The 25,707-nt window shown below is 34.8% G+C and overlaps 1 protein-coding gene across 2 annotated transcripts in view; it reads left to right on the forward strand.

Annotated features, from left to right (window-relative positions):
• LOC150081505 (uncharacterized) overlaps positions 1 to 25,707 on the forward strand; it is a 363,757-nt gene that overhangs the window by 58,160 nt on the left and 279,890 nt on the right. For both annotated transcript variants that reach the window (XM_090379341.1, XM_090379342.1), the window contains exons 3-5: positions 8,956 to 9,150; positions 13,594 to 13,765; positions 18,068 to 18,140. In XM_090379341.1, the coding sequence (XP_090235467.1) occupies positions 8,956 to 9,150; positions 13,594 to 13,765; positions 18,068 to 18,140 (440 nt within the window). The remainder of the gene's footprint in view (positions 1 to 8,955; positions 9,151 to 13,593; positions 13,766 to 18,067; positions 18,141 to 25,707) is intronic.

A 25,707-nucleotide genomic window follows, 5' to 3' on the forward strand; every position in this document is an offset into this window, starting at 1 on the left:
AATGACCAAAATTTCAAATGACCAGCATTTCAATGATGTCTTACCACACAGGTTTGACATTGTCACATTTCTCATTTTATCATATCAAAAACATATATGTAGTTCATTCAAAAAGCTCCCAGAATTGCATGCTAATATTTAAATAGTTTGTGCTATGGCTATAAGTTTTTGTGGAGCATTGATGTTGACCTTGGTGCACATGCATGCCAAGTGGAATGACCATTTCACTTGTGTCACAGCTGATCGATTGCAGAATATCACAGTTTGAACACTGTGCTAACATCAGGTTATTTATACTTGGGAAAAGTGCTACAGAGACGTTACAAGCATTACAGAAAGTTTATGGAGATTAATGCTTTGAAGGAAACAGCAGTTTACGAGTGGTTTAATCAGTTTAAAAAATGGAGAGGAAACACTGGAAGATGAACCTTACAGTAGATGCCCTTTGACGTCACAAAACAATGAACATGTCATAAAAGTGAAGGAACTCGTGAAAAATGATAGGCTGGTGGCTGTGGTTCATTGCTCATGAAGTTGGACTGCCTGTAGGCTCAGTACACACAATCCTGACACAGGGTTTAGGGATATGTTGCATGTGTGCATAGTGTGTTCCATACTTGCTGTCGGATGATAAAATGAGCTGCAGTAAATCCATTACAGGTGATTTTTTCAAAATATGTACACAGGATTCGTGCTTCCTAAGAAAAGTGGTCACTGGGGATGACAGTTGGGTGTTCACTTATGACCCCAAGACCAAAGTGGAATCATCTGAATGACACACACAAAAATGTCCCCACAGCCCAAGAAGTCTTGTGCAACAAACTCCAGTGTCAGAGTCACGTTGGTTTTTTTTTTTTTCCCTCAACGATAAGGGTATAGTGCACCACAAATTGTGACTATGGGCTGAAGCATTACTGCTGCTTACTAGCTTACTACATGGAAGTTTTGACATATTTGTGTGAGAATGTGAGGTCAGGACAACCTCAAAAATGGAAAGATGGCTGGACGCCTGCACCATGACAATGTGCTCAGTTGTGTGGCAGTTTAGCAATTTTTGACTGCAGAAAATATCGGCCATGCATTGGCCTCCCTGCTCCCCTGACCTTGCACGGTCTGACTTCTGGCTGTTCCCTAAACTGAAAATGGGACTTTAGGATCATTGTTTTGCTACAGTAGATGATATAAAAGAAAATGCCAAAGAGTTGGCTCTACATGTGCTAAAAGAATATAATTTTAAAGAATGTTTCAAAGCTTGGGAAGAACAATGGAGCAAGAGTGTGTATGCAGAAGGAAGGTACTTCAAACTTAGTAAGCCCAGCTATTCACTCGGTAAACTTTTATAGTGAAATTCTGGAAACTTTCTCAATGTGTCTCATATGTTGTATCAAATAATCTGATGTAAAGCAGAAATGACAGTATTATTTGAAAGAGCACTTATAAATACAAATAAAGTCAGGGAGCTTAATGATCTTAATTTGATACAATGATTTTTGACAGTGTTTAAATGTTAGGAAAAGAGAAATATATACTCCTGGAAAATTCTTAACTTTAATTTCTGGAAAAATTAACCGAATCAAGTTTCAATATTTCATTTATTTTGCTAAAAGATAATGTTATGGAGGGAAAAATATTTTCTGCTTATTAATTAATTATAAAAAAATGATATTTATTTTATAAAAAATGGTTTCTTAGCAAATGTAATTTTTAAAAATGACCAGTGCTAATTCTCAGAAATAAGGTACCATATTTGTCGTTTTATAAGACTGACTTTTTTCCTCCTTATAAATACCTTAAAAAATTGCCCTGTGTCTTAGAAACCGAAAGTGGCAATGGAGCACATGCGCAAAACCGAGAGTTAACGGATAGTTAACTACTATACATTAGTACACTTTTCAGTAATTACCAGGCTGTTGTTTGGAGTAACAAGTGAATTCCAGTTATACCTTTTAGCCCTAATCAATGACTGGCACATTAAGAAGTCAAAATTATACTATTGGATTTAAGCTAAAAGTAGTACAATATGCCAGAGAACACGGGGAACAGACGACCACCGACTGAGAAGATGATTCATCAATGGAGGAAGCAGGAAGTGTTATTACAAGAAGCTGATAAAACAAAGCTCAACCTTCGTAAAATTCCACCTAAATGGCCAAATTTGAAAGAAAACTTGTGTAGTTGGATAACGGAACTAGAGATTTGGGTATTGCAGTGAGTACTGAAATGATAATAGTAGAAGCATGGAAATGAGCAGCTGATATTGGGGTACACGACTTTAAAGAAACTGAATCTTGGTGTTATCACTTCATGAAAAGAAATGGGTTAAGTTTACGCACAAGAACTAGAATGGCCCAGAGAATGACTGCTGAGTACGAAAAGAAAATATTAGATTGCCATAAATTTTACTTTAATGCTAGAAAATGAAGCAACTACGAACTGAATCTATAACTATTAAAACCACTGGGGATGAAAAGACACTACACCGCAGTTTTAACTTGTGCTGATGGGACCAAATTTCTGCAAATGTTAATTTTTAAAAGAAAAACTTTACCAAAAGATAAACTGCCAAATGGAATGCATGTATTTGTACAACTGGTGGATGAAGAATGTATCAAGGATTGGTTTGTAAAAGTTTGGTCCAAGCAACCTGGAGGTCTACTATGCGAAAATGTACTACTAGTATGGGATCAGTTTAGAGCACGTAGGACTGGAAACATCAACTGGCTGAAATGATTAACACAGAATTGGCAGTAATTCCGGGTTCTAACAGCTGTACCAGTTACAGCCATTAGATGTCAGTATCAATAAGCCATTCACGAATGGCTTATTGATATGTGGAATAAATGGATGATAGAGGGGAAACCATATGATGCCTTCAGGAAGGATGAAACACCCATCAATAGCACAAGTGTGCAAATGGGTGCTGAAGTCATGGCATGATGTTAAGGCTGAAATTGTGGTCAAGTTCTTTAAAAAATGTTGCATAAGTAATGCAGTGGATGGCACTGAAGATCGTTTATTGTATGAGAGTGACTGTGATACTGTCAATAGTGAAGAGGATGATGATGTTGAGGATAATGATGATCAAGTCAGTAATGAATCTGAAGTTGAATAATACTAAATTAATGAGTGATAATCTTATACCTTTCTTTATTGGCTTTTGGGTTTTATTTTTATTGAATTTGAAATTTCCATTGTATTAACAATAAATTTTTTTTCAAAAGTTTTTTTTTTTTTTCTTTCTTAAATTTACAGTTCCAAAATTAGGGTGCATTTTCCACGCTGCAGTGTCTTATAAGCCAACATATATGGTAAATAGTTATGTACTGGAATTTTGGGCTCAGCTTATGGTAATGGGACCATTAAGTGTTTTTGACAAAAGAATATAAAAGTTGATCAAGAAAATCCAAAATTAGGCTTAAAAATTTGAATATTTCTTACCTTAAGTAAGACAAGTTAGTTTAGCATGTTACGGGTTTAACCCGCTGAAGGTCAGTACTATTTTTGCCATCTTCCCATGCATTCCATCTCTTAAAAAAAAAAAAGTTAAAAAAAAAAAAAAAAAACCCTACTTTGAAATATTGATGTTCAAAATTTATTTATTTTTTGGATTTGCATGAGCTAATATATAAAACTTTTTAGGCATTTTAAATATTGTTAATCATATGATTATTGAGTGGTATTTCTTGAAACTTTCAAAATCTTACAATCCTGGTTTTCTGGAGACAGTACCAAACCATTTTCTCTCTCTCTCTCTCTCTCACACACACACACACATACACACACACACTTCTATCCCTTATATCACTGTATACTGCACAGTCTTTCTTCTTATTTGGATTCTCCTCTTTCGTCAAAAAATTAGGCTAGATATTCAATCTGCTATCTGCATCTCAACTTGATGACCCATTTTCTAGAAAGAAGGTTCTTTTTCAGACATCTAGCTGAACAAGCAACTTCTTTTGAAACTGCTTGATGAAGATTGTCCATTGTTACTTCATTGGTGTTTTATCAAGTTTAGTGCATAGTACAGTTAATTTTTGCTTTTCTATAGTTTTTCTTTCCAAAAACCAAATGATCCTGTGCTGTTCGGTTTTTTTTTTTTGTTGTCTTCATCTCTGATGGCAATACAAAGGGATTTCCATCAGAGATGAAGTGCCTGTTTAACAACAACTCTCTCAATAACAGTGCAACTTATGTGTATATTTAGTTTGTGAAATTTTGCTAGTTGAATACTCATGTAAAATCACATAGTGAATAAATGAAATTCATGTGGAGGTGAAGGTTTTGTTGAGCTGTCCATGCTAGGTTTCCAAAATATGGCACAATAGCTGACACATAATTTGTTTCTGAATTGATAAAATAAATGCACAAAGGGACCATTCTCTTGGTTTTTGAGGGGTATAACATTCAAATGAAATTCTGTCCTTGAAACCAACAGTAGTTTGTATCTAATGCAATACAGGAATACCTCGCATAGTGCAGTTAATTCGTGCCAAAGAAATACCATGCTATGCGAAACTGCACCGATCGAGGTATTATTAGTATGTATTTTAATGTAATGCATTCCAACAATTTGATTATATGGGTCGAGTTGCAAAGTTATATAGGTGTTTGTTTACTATAAATTGATGCACATGAAATTCTTGCAAAAAAAAAAAGAAACTAGAATGATAAAAATGAAAAATACTAGTAAGTACAGTACAAATGATTTTTATTGCAGTATGTACATACCAAAAGAATATAAGTGAAGTATGTACTGTATTTTTATTTTGAAAAATAACTGATCAGCTTAGTTTGCACTGTTTTTTCCTTCATTTTATCTGCATACATCTCTTTATAACATCGAATGTCATTTTGCAACGCCTGCTTTACTTTTATACCTTATTCGATGTTTGGATCTAGAAGAACACTCGGCGCCATTACATTTCTTCTTTCCACTCATATTTGCATATAAAGGTGTAATGTTTTTTTAAAAAATAATCTTTAATAAAAATACACAGCCAAAAGTATTTGCACAGCTTACGCACAATCAACGACCTCACCGCTCGGAATCTAGAGTGTTTACTAATCTATCAAAGCTAGCAGAGTCCGTATATAATGGGAGTTGTGACAACAGTCAGCGTGGCCTTGCATCCATAATGCATTGGCCTACATGCTGGCATTATAATAAATACATACATACATACATACGTATCAAATGTATTGGTGCGTAACACAGTTCATTTTTTTTTCAATTTGTAAACTGCACTATAGCGAAACCTGCGCTGTTCGAAACCACACTATGCGAGCGAGGTATTCCTGTATTCTTTCCTAGAACAAAATATTCACAAAACTTCTAATTTAGATAACCAAAAATATTTTTCACTTTAGATCCCTTTGAATTTGTTTTGTTTTCTGTTTTGTTTGTGGGCAGAGATCTGTGCAGAAATCTCTTGGTGCTAAATGCAATGTTGAAAAACAGAATTCCTTCTGTCCATTCTTTAGACCAAGTATTCTTTTACATTAGTTTTTTTTTTTTTTTTTTTTCATTTAGTGTCATGTTAACATCAAAAAATGCATTTCATTCGAATTTTGACTGAGAACAGTCTAATAGTTTCTCAGTGATTTTCATCCGAAAGGGTTTTACAAGATGCTAACATCATGTTAATGCCTCATAAAAGCTTCACTAAATACTTCACTTCTTACATAGAATATAAGATGCTCTGCAACTTCTAAAATGAAGAAAAACAACTGCCACCCACACTATTAATAATTGAATGTAACCATCAGTCTAGTCTAGTCTAGATTGTTTACAATAATTATACCAGCACAGCAGAAAAACAGATTTCATGATTGGATCACAGAGATTTTAAACAACACAATGCTACAGATTTGTACCCTTGTCTTTAGGTGATGAATACACAATGCAGTTCAACTGGTCAATCCTGCGACATCCACAAAGGATAACCACATTTTATAAATGACAGGTGCCACTGGTTAGTTCTCTTCCATTTGGCCCGTGTTCCCAAAAAATAATCATTATGAGACATGGGCCATTTTGGTCTGTGCCCTGGCCATTGAACATTTGTGAACAGCTTAAAATTCTGCACAGGCAAAATGAAATAAATATGGGAAATAAAAATGCATTACCACCATCACTCATCACAGGCACTTCATATATGAAGAAATATGATAAACCTATTTTTAATGTATATAAGTTAAAATCTTTTAAAATCTTATGTGCTTTGGGTAACTGAAGCTAAGGTGATATGTGCTTACATGTCAGTAGCAGTTGCATCAAAATGCCGTTGTGAACAATCTGTGGCATAACTATACCAAAGTATGGTCATCAAAGTTGTCATGTTTTTAGAAAATAATAGAAAAAGTTATCTGATGCTGACTAAATGGCTAAACCTGACAAGCAGTTTATTTCACCTTCACTACTCATAAAATAGTTTTCCCAAGAAGTCTGATCTTACTGTAATCTTTCATTACCTTTCAGAAACACTCTGAGAGCTGGGAGATAGATCAACAACACAAAATTATTTAAAATCTGTGACTTTTGAAAATAATTTCAAAATGGCTTCGAATGGATGGGGGGAAATCAAACCCCTCACCCACCCACCCACTCAAGCACCCACTTCTTAACCTCTTGTGTTTCTTATATATATATATATTAATGCTTGTAGCTTATGGCATTATGGTAATTATCTATTGAAATAAAAATACATTATCACTCATCACAGGCACTTCATACACTGATGAGCCAAAACATTATGACTACCTACTTAATATGATGTTGGTCCTCCACGTGCAGCCAAAACAGCTTGTACCCAGTAAGGCATGGATGCTACAAAATTTCTAAATGTATCTTGTGGTATCTGATACCAACACCTTTAAAAAATGATATTCTTATGAATGCTGAACTACCGCAAATTTCAACAACTGGCAGTGCATCATTTTCAAATTTTAAATTTTTTGTTGCCAAGTTTCCAGCATTATTGAAAATAAAGAAATAGGTGAAGTAATTAGATGTTTTATAGTATTAGTTCTGTCAGTTTCTTGGTTTGGGATGGGCATGATAAATACAGAAGGAAACTTTAAATGTATATATAAGATTATCTTAGATCATGCTTGACATTTTAAAAATTCCTCATAGCAATCCCCAGTTGGAGAGTAAAAAATGAGACTCTAGACTTGGCTGTTAAGAAATGCTCTTAACAGCCAAGTCTAGAGCAGTGGGAGTGGGGATTATTATAAACAAAACTTTGTTGGTATTTCTGAAGACTGCAAAATCTGTAAGAGTATCATCCTAAAAGCAGTTATAATCATTTGGTGTCTTAACAAAAATCCACAGATAGAAAAATCCTCGATGTGCTAATATTTGAAAGCATACTGTATTGGTAAACAGTGTTTTCAAAAAAACAGTCCTATGGCTGTATCTTAATATAAAATGCATGCACGAGGTGTGTTCAATAAATTATCTACCTACCTCTGAAGGAAATAAGATAGAGGCAAAAATTTTTTTTTTTTTTTTTTTAGTTTTCAGCGTAACTCCCCTGAACTTCAGTACACTTGTTCCATTTTGTTGGCAATGAGGAAATAACAGACAAATAAAATTCTTTGCCCTGTCCATCAAAGAATGCAGAAACAGCAGACTTCAGTTCATTATCATCAGCAGAGTGACATCCACGTATGTTTTTTGTGAGGTGTTGAAACAGGAAATAGTCACTGGGGGCCCGATCTGATCTGTAAGGTGGATGGGTAAGTTTTGTAAAGTCATAATCTCTCAAAGCAGCAGCACGCCTCTGGAAAGTTTTCCACGGCATTTTTCCATTGTGACATCACTTAAGTTGTACTGTAGGGATGCATATGACTCCCAAGTGACTGTCTGCTTGTGTTCCAAGTAGTGAATGTACAAAATTCCCTCAGCATCCCAAAAAATGGTGTCGATAATCTTGCTAGCTGAAGGTTGTGTCTGAAATTTTTGGATTGGATAGAATGCTTCCATTGCATTGATTCTTGCTTGGTCTCAGGATCACAGTGATGAACCCACGTTTCATCACGCTTAAAAATTCTGGAGATGAAAGTTTCAGGGTTCCTTCCTTGAAACTCTAAATTCTCCTCACACCACCGTACTCTGAATTGATTCTGCACAGAGGTCAGAAGTCTGGGGACCCATCTTGCACTGACCTTATTCATCCCCAAATGTTCATGGAGAGGATGGGTATAACTGCTCCCTCAGGATATGTCATATTCCCTACCGATCTGGAATGCCTTTAAACGCCTGTCAATTCAGCACAAGGGTTTCCTCAGCTTGGCACATTTCTGGAGTGGTCACTGCCACAGGCTTCCCTGGACGTGGATCATCTTCGATGGACTCAGCTCCACTTGAATTGTTTTGACCAGAATTTCACCTGGTACTGTGAAGGTGCAGTTTTGCCATTCATAGCCACCATTCTTTCATGAATGGCCTTTGGCAAGAAACTTGATGATTGAATGATGCTCCAATTTCAGCAAATCCATAATTTGATACAGGTGTCTCCCTTCTTTCTATTACAACAGCACAACTTAAAAACATAGTGGGATCAGAATTAGTAAGATTCAAGTTGAGATATGTAGGAACCTGATAAATCATGAATCATTGAAATATAACTATGGGAAGTACCTTAGATAGATAATTTATTGAGTGCCCCTTGTATGGTCAGTGAAAAATTTCAATCTGAAGTCTAGAATTAAAAAAAAAAAAAAATTTGCTTTTTTCTTATAAAAATTACAAAATCTTTAGCTTTGCGAAAGTCAAAAGTTGTCAGGTAAGGTTTCTATAACTTCATTGTTTTTTTTATTAAATCGATATATTTTTTAAGATTTCACATGTTTTATGTAATTGATGAATTGGTAGATGTGTTTCTCAGCTTAAGAAAATAAATTTTCTTATCAATTAATTTTGTGGTTTTATTATCTTTTATTGTCTAGGGTTACAAGACAAAGAAGAGTTAGAAATCGCCGGGTTCCTTTCCGTTCAGGACCATCCACTAGTGCTAATGGTCACTGTAGCAACAATAAAACAGGTGATAAGCCAGCTATAGTAGTAGATCTTACTCAATCAGATGATGAATCCCCACCAGCCTCTAGTGTGCCCCCAAATACTGTTTCTAATTCTGTTGTAAGGTAGGAATCATTATAGCTTTAACTATCCAAGCAAGAATTTGAATATATATGGTTGTAGGAGAACTGATAAAATTTAATTTATGTGGAGATATACTTAACAATAAATAGTTTAATGTAAACATTTTTTGTGTGAAATTAAAAGTTTAGGTTACTGTTACACAAGAGGTTACATATGCCCAACTACCCAGTACAAGGCGCATTCAAGTTATAAGGTCTCCTAATTTATATTTTTTCACACAGATGTGTTAATGAATATGAAAGTTATTTCCTGTATAATGTATTGGTTGTTTGTGGGTCCTCACATGAAATAGCAGCATTATACTCACTCTAGAAAGTTTTTGGCAGTACTTCAATTAGGAGCATATATGATATAGTGAAAATGATTTTATTTTTCTTGCAATGTGTAAAGATGCAGCAGCATCTTTCCCATGTCACCATGGATAGATGCAGATCCTGCTGTTCAGTCTACAGACCACAATGTGTACAGTATGTTATTGTGTTTTTGCATCTGACCACTGAAAGTTGTATTGATATTTACCAGAAAATTTTAGAAATGTCCTGAAACCTGAACAAGAATCATGTAAGAATGAAACATTGCAACTAAGACTGTGAACCAGCCATTCAAAGAACTTTATCTGTTTCAGGTAAACATATGGAAGTAGATGTAAGTGAATGAATCTGAAACAATGTCACAGGGTCTTCCTATTCCTGAAGACTTCAAAATGAACAAAATTACAGCCAGTTTGGTTCCCATAATGCTTATCCAGTAATAGAAAAACAATCTTCCTCACATATTGTATTCCGAACAGCACTACAATTATAGGGAATTGGCTTTCTGGCAGTTCTGAAAGAGAAATTTCCAGCACCAAAATGTCCACATCTTTGCTTCTGCTGTAACAATGATGCTTCCTATCTTACTAACAAGGTATAAGAATTTTTTAGGGAAACAAATTTGTGCTTATCCCACACCCTCTATACTCATTAGATCTCACACCAATTGACATGTTGGTAAGGCTTGTTGGTAAGGGAAAGATCAAGAGCGTATTGTTGGGTGGATGGTTAGGAATGTCTGCTGTTTTAGTAGTTAAATGAACAAGCTGTATGGGACGTTAGTATTGGAAAATGATGAAAGGGATCAGACAAAAAATAATAATAAAAAAAAAAAAAAAAAAAAACAAATTTCCTCTTTCACCTGTCCATTCCATCTAACAATTTGACTAATCCTCCTTAAATTTATTCAAACTACCAACTTTCATAATGCCAGATATAATTTTCTTCCAACAATTACTCAACTACCTCTGACTGAAAGGAAACTTCTCATTTATAATGCAGCCATTCTTCCATCATTCCGCTGCTTGAATTTATGTCCCCTTATTTGTTTTTATCTTCATCATTGTCTGAGCAATAGTTAGAGTAAGGATGCTCTCAAAATTTAGCTTATGCAATCAGTTCAAGGCCTTGAACACCTCAATTAGATCTCTTTGTAGTTTCCAGTTGCTGTAATTTGCAGGACTAAATTTTTTTTTGGTGAGAGTAACCTTTTGTTTCCTATCTTTAATCTCACTGCTCTACTCTGCAGCCTTTCCAGCCAATCTGCATCCTTCCTAAAATGAGGCATGCATGCATGCAATACTTGAGATTTTGCTTTATCATAGTCTTATACATGAATAATTATCTCCTACTATATGTCATTGGAAAAACCCACATGAGCTGTCATCCTAGCAGACTGTGGGCACTGCTTAAAGAACTTCATGCCTGACTGCACATTTAGCCAAGTTTTTTTTTAATTTTTTACTATCTTGCATGGGTTATCACACACAAGATATTACACTGCTCCAATTTGGGATGTTATTCTGGCATTACTGGTACCCATATGCAGTACCTTGCATTTGTTGATGTTAAACATTGATTGTCACTTCTCAGACCATCTGCTTAATTTTTATAGATCTTGTTGCAGTAGTATACCCCAATTATTATGATTAACCACCCTCCCAATCTTTGTATTATATGTAGAGTTAAACCTTAAACCTCATATGCCTTTATCATTAATAAATATTGAAAACAACAATGGACCCATCCCTGAACCTTGGGGAACTCCACTAATAACATTAGTCCAGGAAGAACAGTGCTCATTGAGAACCACTGTTCTCAAGCTCAACTATTCCATTATCCACAACAGTAGCTCCTCTAATGCCAGTTTGTACAGCAGTCTTTCATGCAGAATGATATCAAGAGCATTTCTGAAATGATATGTGATGTTGGAATTATTTTTTACATCCATATCTTTTGCTACTGCATCATAGTATCCAATTAGATTGGTCAGACATGATTGTCCCTTATCAAATCCATGTTGTGGTTGTGATATTTTTTTTTTTTTTTTTTTATGAAAACCCCAAACACGAAAGGTATCAAAACCTATAGTACCATGCATGGGTTGAAGGAGAAGTATGGGGAGAGGGGGATGCCGGAAACTTTGCTCTAGAGACTAAACATGGGTTTCACCACTTCAAGCCTCCAATAACAAAATTCCTCATTAACTGGTGTCTATTATTTTCCATGAAATAGAAATTGAGCTTGTAGATCTGTAATTACTCACTTCATTCTTTGATTCCCCCTTTGTGAATTGGAGATACATTCACAGGTCTGGAGCCCTCATTTTAGGAAGGATGTAGTTGCTTGAGCCTGTACAGAGAAGGGCAACAAGATTGGTAAGAGGAACGAAGGGTCCTCTTACCAAGAAAGTCTTATGTTCTGCAAATATGCAGTGGCTGGAGACTAGGTACCTGTGATCTGATTGAGGCGTATAAGGCCTTGAATGGGTTGAGCAGACTTAATTCTGATGGGATTCTTCCACTTGCTCAGATTATGAGCCTTAGGGGGCATAAATTCAAATTGTGGAAAGACAGTTTGTAGAATAGATGTGCAGAAATTTTCCTTTAGCCAGCTGGTGGTTAATTGCTGGAACAAACTTCTATCTGTCGTGGAAGTTGATAGCTTAAATAAATTCAAGGAGTAACTGGACAAATTTTTAGAGGGAATGGTTGTGTGAAATTTTTTTTTTTTTTTTTTTTGGCTGATGCTACACAAGCTCATACGTTTGCTTTATTGCATCACATGCCTCTATTACTATCATCTGACATTCATTTAGGTGTAAACCTTGAGCAGTATCCCTCAGTTTGTATGAAAAGTTGGTATAAAAAGCTTAGTAACTTCTGAAATTACTTCCCTGAATCTGAATGCTTCTCATTTAGAATTTGCATTTGGTAACAATCATCACTTGATTGTCTAAAATCACTGTTATCATCTTTATGAAAGCAAAATTAGACCAACTGATTAACAGCAGCTGCAGACAGGGGTGAAAGTGATCCTTGCAATGCTTCTATTGTGACATGCAGCAACCTAAAAACCAAGTTATCAGGGGATTACAAGGTCTGCTGGGGATCCTCACAGAACAAGCATATACAAGTGCGTGCATATATACTTTTATGTACATTAATACAAGAACTATAGCAACAAAAGTTGGTTTACTATATTTCTGGTTAGGTCAGCAAAGGTGGATAATTTAGTGTTATCAGAGACATGGTGCCACTCAGACATAAGGGATGAGGAATTTGAATATGGTGCATAATAGTCATTTGCCCTATTTATTACAGGATAAATAACTACATTGAGTATTACAGACAACTAGACAAAGAGTGTGGCAGCAAATCAGAATGTCTTATAATGGGGGATATTAATTTTCAAAATTTTGATTGGAATTTGTTTGATGGTCACTCACATGGTAGCAAAACTTTTCTTGATTTATTGGATGACTGTTTTCTACACCGGCATGTTAAAGAGGAAATGAGAAAAGCAATACTCTTGATCTGATTATTTACAGTGGCTCATCTTGCATTAAGAATATCCAGATAAAGGAACTACTATGTGGCAGTGATCATAATATACTTACGTGAGATCTACTTATCTCTCATCAGATTAATTCATTAATTCATTAAAATTGTAAAGCAGTACTGTGACAAATAAATGGTTGAAACACTACAACAAGTAAATCATTTATACCATCACCATCCCTGCTTGCTTCAATTGCAATTTGTATTTATAATGCCATCATAGCATTATAAATACAAATTGTTGTAAAAATATTTGTAACAAATTTGTAATAAATTTAAATAATTTGTAACAAATTCCTTTTACAAATTGTTGTAAAAGATTGACAAAGATTTCCTGCAAAATTGAAAGCTGCAGTGTTGAATTCCTGTTTTTACCTTTTATATTACTTTATCTTAATTTTGCTCTATTTTCAGTCAGTAGTTTTGTGTTAATATACATTATTATTATTATTTTTTTATCTCTATTTCAAGTTTGATGTTTAAATGAACTGGATTTTCTGATAGTAATTAATATTTAATCAAGTGAATTAAAATTTAATTTTATAATTTTCAGTGAAACAGCAGTTACAACTTCAAGTCATGTTCCTGCCTCATGTTGGTATACTGTTGCTCACCATGTGCCTTCATGTCGTTTACCAGTAATCCAATATCCAAGTTGCCGTTATCACGGTAACCAGCAACATAATGCATACCATGATGTCCCCGATCCTTGCATAAGACCTGTGGTTAGTTGATCTTTATTTAAACATTAAATGTATCCAATTCATTTAAAATATTATCATTAAAGGTGTTTGGTTAAAGAATGAGAAAAATTAAAGATTATCAATCTTTTTTTTTTTTTTTTTTAAATAAGATATGTGATGTTATAGGGCAATTCTCAACTTTTTTAGGACTATGGATTATTACTACTTTATATTATTTACCTATTACATATGAGAAATTTTTATTGGATTACCAATACAAACTTTCTCCTAAAATCAATTAAATGCATAATTGGCTCTTGCATAATAGAAAAAGAGGCAAATTATGGACATTATTGCAAATTTTTGACATCCATGCCTATATATACTTTAATCTAGTAACAGAAAGCATTGTTTAGTATCAGCTTTTTTCCCTTTCTTTCTTTCTTTTTTTTTTTTTCTTTTTTTTTTGCTTGTGGACAAGCATTTGTGTTTGCACTTTTTGGCACAGGCATTATGGAATTTGTATTACAGATCAGAGATAATCATTTTATTTTATAAAACTTCTAAGTTTATTTATTTATATAAACAACATGTTTGGCTACTTTTACCTAAAATTAATACTCATGGTTGGGAGTAACTTATTGGCAAAGGTAAGAGGTACTACTAACACTTACAGAATCACGCTTTACAAATGGCTGATTTTACATAACACGAAGTATAGCAAACTCACATTACAGTTGACCCCTGCTTAACGGTGATAATTCGTTCTGGAAAAACAGCGGCAAGTGAATCCGCACTAAGCGAGCGCTGCATTCCCATAAGGTAACATATGTATTCGTGAGTTGCAGTCGGTGCTATTATTATTAGGATATTTCCTAATCAATAATAAACAGTAGTGAAAAGATGCAGAAATGTCAGTCAAAATATTTAATATTCAGAATACATATAAAATACATAAAATTATCTAGTCTACTCAAAGAGCGCGTGCTACTACACTCCCCTTCTGACCACTCGGCTACGTAGGCCTTTATTACTTGGTAACTACCGTATGATATTCCAAATTTTGAGAGGCTGTCTCTTCAATTCTTATTTATTGATTGGCCCAAATAATACTTCTAGCATGAGAGACATGTTTATAATTTTTTGTTGAGCAGGATTTCCCACATCAATCATGAGCTTACCCTATGCTCCAGTACTTGTTTTTATAGGGCCTGAGGCTAATTTCTTCAACAGAATGCAAAATTTTATAAAACATTTCTGTTAAAAAAAAAAAGTGACACTCCAAAAAATTAAATGTGAAAATATTTACTGAACCAAACCATAAAATAATAAACTTTTGGGAATGCCATTTACTGGAAAAAATTCTAGGTTACAAAATTGAATAAGAATTTTTACTAATTTGATATTCAAAATTTTAACAAATTTAGCCCTACCTTTTATTTTTCTGATTACTGCAGCTGTCTATTGAAAATATTCAGATATATATATTTCTGAATATATTTCTACACGAAACATATTCACGTAGGAATTTCTGGGTGACACTACATTTTGATTAGCCCTATTAAGTTGTGACCTAACCAGGAGTTTAAATTCACTCATTTTATTGAAGACACTCTTAACATTATTTCTAACTATGTGAACACAGTTAAGATTAAGTGTTCTTGTATAATTTATTACTCTGACACCCACTGAAGTTATTTCAGCTTGTTTCACTAGAATAAACTTCCAGCTCATTTGAAACATTGCTATCCTAAAAGCATCTTGCCATCATAGACTACAAACAACAATTCTTGAGGTGAATACAAGTGTTACCCATATCGTCACATAAACACACATCTGTGTTATATCAATCTACCACTAATTAGTAGTTATCACTACCACTAATTAGTAATTAGTTGATACTGGCAAAAACACTTTGTTCTAGTGTATCACATCTTTACAAAATAGATTCCTTCTACCCACAAGTGCAGGCCATGCTGATAAAAAAAGAAAAAAAAAAAAAAACCCAAAAAACTCACTAAAAATCTTGCAAGAATCCTTCATATCTTGAGTTAATCCATATGACTTTTGACATATAATCCTCCTGTCATGCCTGGGCAGAATTGCAGATATATACATATTCTATTGCAGATATTATAGTCACATACTGAGATGCAATATTTCAATTTGTCTGAAATGTAAAATAATGAACCAGTGTATACTCCCACCATGAGTTATAGAAGTGAAACTTGGGCATTCACCAAAAGAATAGAAGAGAAGCTGAAAACTATACAGCGAAGAGTGGAATGAATTATATTAGGAATCAGACTGTTAGATAAGAAGAGAAACACATGTATTAGGCAGCAAACACAAATAAAGGACATTATTATCAAAACTAAAGAACTGAAATGGCCTTGGGCAGGATACATAGCTTGAGGACATGATGACAGATGGACTAAGAAAATAACAGAATGGTACCCAAGAGGAGCTAAAAGAAAACCTGGAAGACAACATCAGAGATGGACAGATGAAATTCATGAGTTTGTGGGTAGTAAATGGATGGCCATTGCACAAAACAGAAGGAACTGGAAAGTTGCTGGAGAGATCTTCATCCTGCAGTGGATTGAAAATGGCTGATGATGATGACATATTCTCTTCTAACCTGTGACATTTTTTACAGTGGTCTTACAATTATCCAACAAATTGTTAGTTCATGTGTGTTTAATATCATTGGAAAACCATTGAATAATCTTACAATATGTTGGTTGCATCAAGTGTTGTGCCTAACAGACACCCTAGTTCTAGTCCACCAATCCTTATTACAAAAAATTGTGTGTTTCTGACAGTGGAATCTCTCAATAAAATTAATCCTCTTGAACCAGAAAGGTATGTGTCAAAATATTAGTAAGAAGTATTAGTTAGTTTGTTCTGGGGCCTCAATTGTGGGTACATTACCTGGTAGATTATTAGGATCTGGATTCCCTGACAAGTTCCCAATTACATTTGTTTCTAGGGCAAGGACCCATTTTCTCACCAAAGTTTTAATTTGAGATCAGAACACTCCCTACATCAGGAACAAAGAAAAGAATCATCAGTTGAGTGATGATTATCACATAGCTCAACCTTTGAATATATACCACAGGCTGTGCAAGCAATGAACTCATGACTCATACAGGAATCGCTTACAGCCATTTCTGCTTTGGTTGTGATATCCTGTGACAAAGTATTCAATGAGGATTTTATCGCAGCCATTATTAAGATAAGAATTAAAGTAGAAAATATTAGTAATTAAGCAGTTACCAAAAACTTTATCTACTATGAAGTAAAAGCTAAAATACACAGATACATTTATTAAATTAATTCTGATGAGCTATTCGAAAAATACTACTATGATCACAGAGATGGAGAAAAGGCTTTACAGCAGGATCTTTAATTAGAATATTTCTGATTTTTTCAAAAAAAAAAGTAAAATGATTGGGGAAGGATCATATACATCATTAAATTTATAGTTATTAATGTTTAACATAGTTTATTGTTTAAAAAAATTGTATTATGTGTTCTGTTTCGTTAAAACTTTTTTTGTGTGTGTGTTTAAAATGTTTATATAAGTACAATACAAACATCTTTCATAAAATTTTCTTTTTCCTTTCATCATATTTGTGATGAAAGTTAAAAGAAATTCCTGATGCCATCTAAATTTAACATATGTTGCTGAATTGTGAATAATTTGCTTGTTTTTAAGAACTACCATTCGAAAATAAGTTATAATTATATTCTAGATAAATGAGAGCTTACATTTGCTCAATTTTTCTTATGTTCTATTAATATTTTGGAAAAAAACATGGAGTTACCTTTTATTCAGTGCATAGGATTTCTTCTTTCCCAAATCACCTTATATGAATAAATTACGAAATGATACTTAAAACAAATTTACATAATTAAAATAGTTTAAAACTCAATATTCCTCACTATCGACACAAGGACAATCCAACACCCCAGGATCACAGCGGAGAACCCCACCCCGACCCCAGAAATCCTGGGATGTTGGATTGTACGTGTGTCGATAGTGAGGAATACATTCAGTTTTAAACTATTTTAATTATGTAAATTTGTTTTAAGTATCATTTCGTAATTTATTCATATAAGGAGATTTGGGAAAGAAGAAATCCTATGCACTGAATAAAAGGTAACTCCTTGTTTTTTCCAAAAAAATAATTATATTCTGTAATCCAAAGGTGCAGTTTTTACTGTATGATAACATTATCAAGCCTTATCTGTCAAGCCAGTAGTATTTCTTTGATAAGTACAATTTACATAAAGTATATTTCAGTTATAATTAAGAGACATTTTTCTTTTAATTTTCAGGGTTCTTCCACTGGTGACCGGTGTCCATCTTATACAACTTGTACTGGAATAGGACTTTATCCACATAATCAGTGTATGTTTTAGTGCTTTTATTTTAAAACTTCAAATATGAAAAATTTTCTTTTGTATATGGAAAATGTATAAGCACCATTTCTCTGTATTCAAATATGCACTAAATTCAGGTTGAAGGTAAATAATTTTATTAAAATCACTAAGAGATGTAAAATGTAATTGTATTATTAAAGGATAGTAAATATTCTATCATAAATATTTTACTAAATATAATAATAATAAAAAAAAAAGAACTATTGAGAAGAAATTTCAAGGCTGAATTAAGAAAGCAAATGGTGAAAACATTAATATGGACTATTGTGCTATATGGCTCAGAAACGTGGACACTGGGAAGAGAGGAGATCAGATGGCTAGGAGCTTTTGATATATGATATGGAGGAGAATGGAAAGGGTGAAATGGGTGGACAGAGAACAAGGAAGTATTGAGGAAAGTAGGAGAAAAGAGAACGTTAATAAAAGAACTAAGAAGAAGACAAAAGAACCTTATAGGACATGTTTTGAGAAGAGAAAGCATGTTGAGGAAAGTGATTAAGGGGAAGAGAGCCGTTGGGAGAAGGAGTATTGGAATGATGGATTGGATGGGAATTGGAAATTATGCAGGAATTAAAAGGAAAGCACGAGATAGAGAACTTCAAGGAGCCCTCAACCTGCCTGAGGGCAGAGAACTTGGGGAAGAAGTAAATATTCTAAAATATACCCTCATTCTTATTAATAACTGAACACAAGTTATTCATGTTCCTTTTACTGTGTTCTTTTTATTTTTTGAATGCTTTTCTTCTGGAATTATTTTGTTCTTTCTCCTTCTCATCATCCAAATATGTTATACCCAGTGATTTTACAGTTGCTGTAGGCAGTCTTCTTGACTAACAGTCACTATTGGAGGATTAAGTAACCACATTTTTAACCAATAATTGTGTCTTGGCTAATTTCTCTTTTTCTCCAGTTTAATTTGTTTAATAGGTTTTCTACTCTTATTTGTTTTTAATTATTTACACTTTTACTTTGCTGTGTATTTCCATAATAATACGTATTCTACCATAATTTTCCAACTTCATTAAATACTGTTCTTAGATACACAAAATTAACCTGTTTCAATTTTTGGGTATTTATTTTGCAATTAAAATTTTTCTTCTCTGATTTTCATAACTTTTTTTTAAACTAATTTTCATGCCAGATTCTTGAAGATCTTGCAGGCTACATTAACAGCACAATTTCATCTGCATCTTATAATAATTTAATATTGACACATCCCACACTAAACTCTTTTAGTAGCCTACTTTTTTTATTATTATTAAATGACCCATGAAATTTTAAAGTAGTAGTAGTAGCATGTGATGCAAGAAAGCAAATGTATGAGCTTATGCAGCATCAGCCAAAAAAAAAAAAAAATCACACCATTCCCTCCAAATGCCTGTCCAGTTCCTCCTTAAATTTATTCAACCTATCAACTTCCACAACGACAAATGGAAGTTTGTTCCAGCAATTAACCAGCAATTAAGTGAAATGTCAATAAGCTGGCTCACTGAAGTTCAGCACTTAAACGGTATTTCACCACTTCCTTCAATTCTTTGGTGTCATATTTTTCTAAAATTTGAAAGAACACATTTTTAATTAAATTATTATATGCTTTTTCAGGATCAACAAAGCCTAAATATTCTTATTATGTTATTACAAAATGCCATTTCTATAATTTGTCTTAGTGTGAATATTTGTTTAAAACCTGACTGGTTTATTTTTGGCATTGTGTTACTGAACTTTTGCCGATTCCTCATTCACATTGCACTGATGCTCTATACAAGAGACAAAGAACAAAAATACTGTGTGTAAAACTGCCTATATACATTTCGTTGGTATTGATGTCATACCTAATAAGCTACTGTCACACTGTATGACACAAATAATTAACCACTAGGAACTGCAAATACAAATAATTAACCACTAGGAATCTCAAACAATTACAGCTGGTGTCCAAGTGGTCTAATCCAAATATCTTCACAATCTCCAGAGGTTGTGAAGATATTTGGATTACATCATTTTATTTATTTATTGTACAGTTTTAAATTTTCTAATGGAAATGACTTCTTATTTTTCTTTTGGTAACATCTCTTTAATTACCCATAACAGTGAAATTATAGTAGACCCTCAAATCTGTCATCCTTAGGGACATAGCACATTCCAGCTTGTTTTGAAAATTCTGATTTTTTGAAGAGTCATATAGTGTAAGTATTCAGGGGTAATTTATTATTTTTATTAGATAATCTATATCTCTAATTCCATTACCCTCCACAGAATAATACTCACCAGCATTAAACCAAAATGTTAATTCTGTACTGTTGGATTGGTCCAGTGGTAATATACTTGCCTAAGAAGTAAAGATTGTAGGCTGAAATGCTGCCTGTGGTATTGGTGCTGCAATGATTGTCCAATATTTTTTAATATGACTGGAAATAGTGCAATATGTTTTCAGCAGTTGAATCACCTTAAAAACTATATACAGTGACTTCTTACTTTATGTGTGTTTAAGTTACATGAATTTAAAATAACGGCAAGCAACCATATTACGGAAAGTGCAGTGAGAGGCCAGCATGGTAGCTCGGCATTTTCTCATTTTTTTTTTTTTTTTTGCTGAAGATTATCGATTGGTAGTCATTTGGAAGTGCATAATTTTTTTCTTTTATGCTTATTTTTATTTTTTAAATATTTTGTTTTTATTATTACCCTTATGACTAGTAAACGTCCTCGTAGTTCTAGTGGAAGTGATGGTAGTGCTCAAGGAAATCGATTTTGCTTGAAATGAAACTGTAAGTGCTTAAGCACTCCGAACAGGGTGAGAGCACGGCATGCATTAAACATGCTCTAAGTCTGAGTGAGAGTACATTATGTACTAGTTGAGATTGTGCTGATAAAATTAAAGAAAGTGTTAAGAGTGGTGTGTCCTTAACAGCACAAAAGTCGTTTGCTTGGTCAAGTTTGATGGAATACGTGGAAAAAATTATTACTACATGGATGAGTGACCAAAATAAAAAAACACGTTAACATTAGCCTAGCTCAAGAGCAAGAGAAATCTCATAGCCTTTATGATGATTTAAAAGAACACGAGGATGGGGAAGTTAAGCCTTTTTCGGCAAGTTCAGGATGGTTTGAAAATTTTTGTCAATGACGTGGTTCTCATATTGTGAAAATATGTGGAGAAGCTGCATGCTGTGGATGCAGGTGCCTCCGTAGCCAGGTGGGCAGGAGCAGTAGTCCGTAGCACACACTTCTTGATTAGACTGTGGGGTTCGAGCCCGTGACCACCAAATACGGAGGATGCGGAAAGGTCAGAGAATGACCAACGCATATCCCTGGAGCAATATGGCCTTAGTTGCTAAGGCGCCTCCGTAGCCAGGTGGGAAGGAGCAGCAGTGCGTAGCACACGCTTCTTGATTAGACCGGGGTTCGAGCCCGTCACCACCAAATACGGAGGATGCGGAAAGGTCATTCAGGGAATGACCACCGCATATCCCGGAGCAATATGGCCTTAGTTGCTAATGCTCCTAAAAACCAAATAAACAAACAGCTGTGGATGCGTTCCCTGCGAAACTGAAGGTGATCATAGAGGAGGGAGGGAGTACATACCTAAACAGATATTCAGCCTTGACTAAACAGGTTTATATTGGAAAAAAAAATGCCTGATTTCACTTTTTTTTTTTTTTCTATTGCTGAAAAGATTGCGCCTGGCTTTAAGGTGGTGAAAGATCAGCTTGCACTTCTGTTTGGTGCTGATATTGGGGGGAGGGGTCATTAAATGAAACCTGTGTGCATTTACCACTATCAAAACCCTCGTGCCCTTAAAGGTTATGACAGCTCGACATGCATAGATGCAAGAGTTACCCTCACAGGCCTATTATCATATTTTTTGATGATTATTTATATTACACATGAATTTAAATTGCACAAGATGTTCTGGAACGTAACCCTTGCATAAATTAAGAAGTCACTGTACATACTGTTGTGCTAGTAAGTATCATACTGTGAAGTAGTATTGAATGTCTCACAAGGTGAATGATTTTGTGTGTTGCAAATACATAATAAAAATGATATACAGTCTAGGAAATCATTATTTGAGTACATTTGCATGGGAGGATGCCACCTGGGCTGAAGCCCATATACATTTTAGGTTCTCTATTATTCAGTCATAATTTTGAAACATAACAAAATAAGTAACAGTTCAGTTCACCTCAGATTGGCACATCGCACCATCCAATGCTTTGACTCTATAGCCAGGTGGGTAGGAGCAGCAGTGCGTAGCACACGCTTCTTGATTAGACCCGGGTTCGAGCCTGTGACCACCAAATACGGAGGATGCGGAAAGGTCAGGGAATGACCACCGCATATCCTTGGAGCAATATGGCCTTGGTTACTAATGCTCCTAAAAACCAAATAACAACAACAACCAGTGCTTTGATGACCTCCTTACTACTTCAAGGAGGTGGGCTGCTACTGCTATTGCTCTCCTGCAAAAAAATGATGTTACAAAATCATTAAATGATTTTTAAATTCCCCTTGAGAAGAAAACAAGTTATGTAGATTAGCATCATTTATAATGAGGGTCTCTCATTCTAGCTGATCTCTTAGAATATAGTTATTGCAATAAAACATCACATGGAGAGCAATTGCTGGTTCACAACATTCATGAAGTGCAGATTGAACAAGTCCTAGCTGATAGCCTGGACCTCAGGCTATGCATGTCCTGTGAGGAGAAAGCAAGAATGCATCCCAAACTGCAACCATGGCTTGTGCCTATGGTTAATAATAAAGGGAGATGGCATGAAGGCATAAGTAGGTCTCTTTTTTTAAGAGGTGTTTCAATGTTCTTGCCATACGGACATCAGTTCATCATTTGCTCAAATGGTATACTTATGGGAGCACCAGCCATTTTTCACACACACACACACACACACACACACACACACACACACACACACACACACACACACACACACACACACACACACACAACAACAACAACAACAACATGACTGGAAGCCCAAAACCTGATGTATCTGTAGACACAGGTTTGGCACACACACACAAGTTATGCTGAGAATGGCAAATCTCTGGGCCACCACCAGCTCTAGAATGTCAAGTCCCAGAGGCATAGAATTATGATTGGAACAAAAACACACTTATACAAGAGGTTCAGGACACACTATTTGATTCCCCAGTCAGTTCTTTTGACTCTCTGGAGCTTGCCTCCATGCCATGCTCTTGATCTTATCTTTCATGTAGTTATGCCAAAAATAGACAGCCTCATGCCAAAACACTAACTAAAGTACTTCACCTTGTTTTGTGTTTTGGTAGGAGGCTGTCTCAAAGGAAACATTTGGCAGGAGCTTTTTCAAAGGAAACACTGCTGTAAGGATGACACTGGGCCTCTTGAAACTAAGAGTATCTTTCAGCAGCAGCAGCACTGCTGATTTTGACTTTGAAACAGTGAGCTTATGCATATGACTCCAATGATGAGCCAGCCTAAAACTGCCCCAGCTATGTCTTCTAGTTATTTGCTATAATTCCCATATATCAGAATCATATGCTCATCCACATAAGCGACCAAATCAATGCCCTCCATGCCATGCTCTAGAAATTCATCCAAGATTATATTCCAAATGGTAAAGCCCAAGATTTACCCCTGAGGGCAGCCACACTCAACACACTGTCTCCCCTCGGCAAAACTGGACCTTATCCTCGTGCTCCTGTTCTCAAAGAAATACCTTAGAAGATATGTTTTTTGGGAAGAGCCCTCTGAGCCCAGCACAAAATACTGTCCCACCACATGCATCAAAACCCCCTTAGAGTTAACGAACAGGGCCAGGATATATCTGCTGAGAAAATTATTAACGTGACAGTATCCTCTGTCAACTTAACTTTTTTAAAACCCAATTGCTTCAAAGAATTTAAATCTTTATTATGATATAACATTAAAACATTTCAAGATCAGTCTTTTAAAGATTTTCCCAAGTATAGGTAAAAGGGCAGTTGGCTGATACGAACTGTGCTTTCCAGTGGCTTCTCCAGATTTTTCTGGATCACCCTGGGAACAACCTTCTTCCATATTTGAGGAAAACTTCCTCATTTAAATAAGTATTATAAATGTCCATCATACATTTTAGAAGCATTGTGGAACCATTTGATAACTTCTATCTTCGGGAAGTCAATACCAGGAGTCTACTAGTATGAGCTAAGTCTGGTGTCTCTTCTAACTGAGCTAGAGTGAGAGACAATTCACTCTCCTCAGAACTAATTAAGATTGTCATTAACCATTATTTTTTGCTGATGGTGCATAACTGATGACTTTTGTGTCACTAAGGATAGGTTATATTTTTTAAAAGTTTACTCTTAACCTCCTTGCTGTTCTTATATTTTTGGATCGAGCTTTAACAAAAACTATTTTTTGCTTTTTAACCTCTTGGTCTTCAGTCTTTGATTTTGTTACATTAGAATATGTTGTTTTATCCTTTACAGCTTTAATTAAAGCCACTTTCTCCTCAAATCTAGCAGGGAGAACATTATTTTTTATCTGAGTCTCCATTGCTGTCAAGTCTAAATCATCCCACAACTCTAGGATCTGCTCAACAGACTTTTTTGGAAGCATTGTGACTTCCTACAACTTCATAACAGTTCTTTAGATCATAGCACCTTTTACTTTATCAAACAGTGCAGCAAAGGAGTCATTCCAGCTATCAATTGTTTCTCTAGGCCTCTTTGAAATTGGTCTTACAAATTACTTTACTTGCATGAGTTCTTTAACTTACTTCTTGTACCTTCATTTGTTCAGTATCAGAGCCTTTATCCTTTTTTATTTCTGCCACATCTCCTTTGTCTTTATTCTTTTTCTCATCTTTATTGATTACAGAATTTCTAGTCATTTACAACTGCATTTTGTTTTTTCTTTCTAAGTCTTTGGATTGAGCTGCAGCTTTAAAACTATTCTAGATGGAGCACGAGCTTGCCCAATCTTCTGTACATCACTTGTTAGTTATAGAATTGCTTGTACCACCAGTGACACTAGTTATAAGAGCCGTCTGCATAACTATTTCAATGACATCTCATTCTATGTTAGCTCTGTTGTTGGGTAGGCATGCCGCAAGTCACTGAATGCAACTCTTGGTTTACCATTATACTATCTGCAAGTGTATCCAGTTCCGGGCAAAACTAGTTATGTAGGAGGATTTCCTGATCCTCATAGCCACTTTAAACTAATGTCTTACAACTTGGGGGACAAAAAATCCAAAATATCCTTGGAGAAATATCCAAAACACAATTTAAACTGGATTCAATAACACACTAACACTTTTAAACTTAAAATTAAACTTCAAAACTAGTATAACTTCTAACACAAATAAACTCGAATCGAAGGCAGGCCCAAAATAAGGGTAGTCCAAGATGAAAATAGAATAAAATTTAGAACAAGAAAGAAAAAATTGAGCTCATTTGTCAGCAGGAGATAAAATAATGGAGTTGCTGGTTAAAGAAGTAATGAAGGAATGTAATTATGATGCAGTAATAGAAGAACTGCATCATAATTG

Source organism: Mastigoproctus giganteus, chromosome 8 (assembly GCF_048544385.1).
Source record: "Mastigoproctus giganteus isolate SK-2022 chromosome 8, ASM4854438v1, whole genome shotgun sequence".
Lineage (NCBI taxonomy): Eukaryota > Metazoa > Arthropoda > Arachnida > Uropygi > Thelyphonidae > Mastigoproctus > Mastigoproctus giganteus.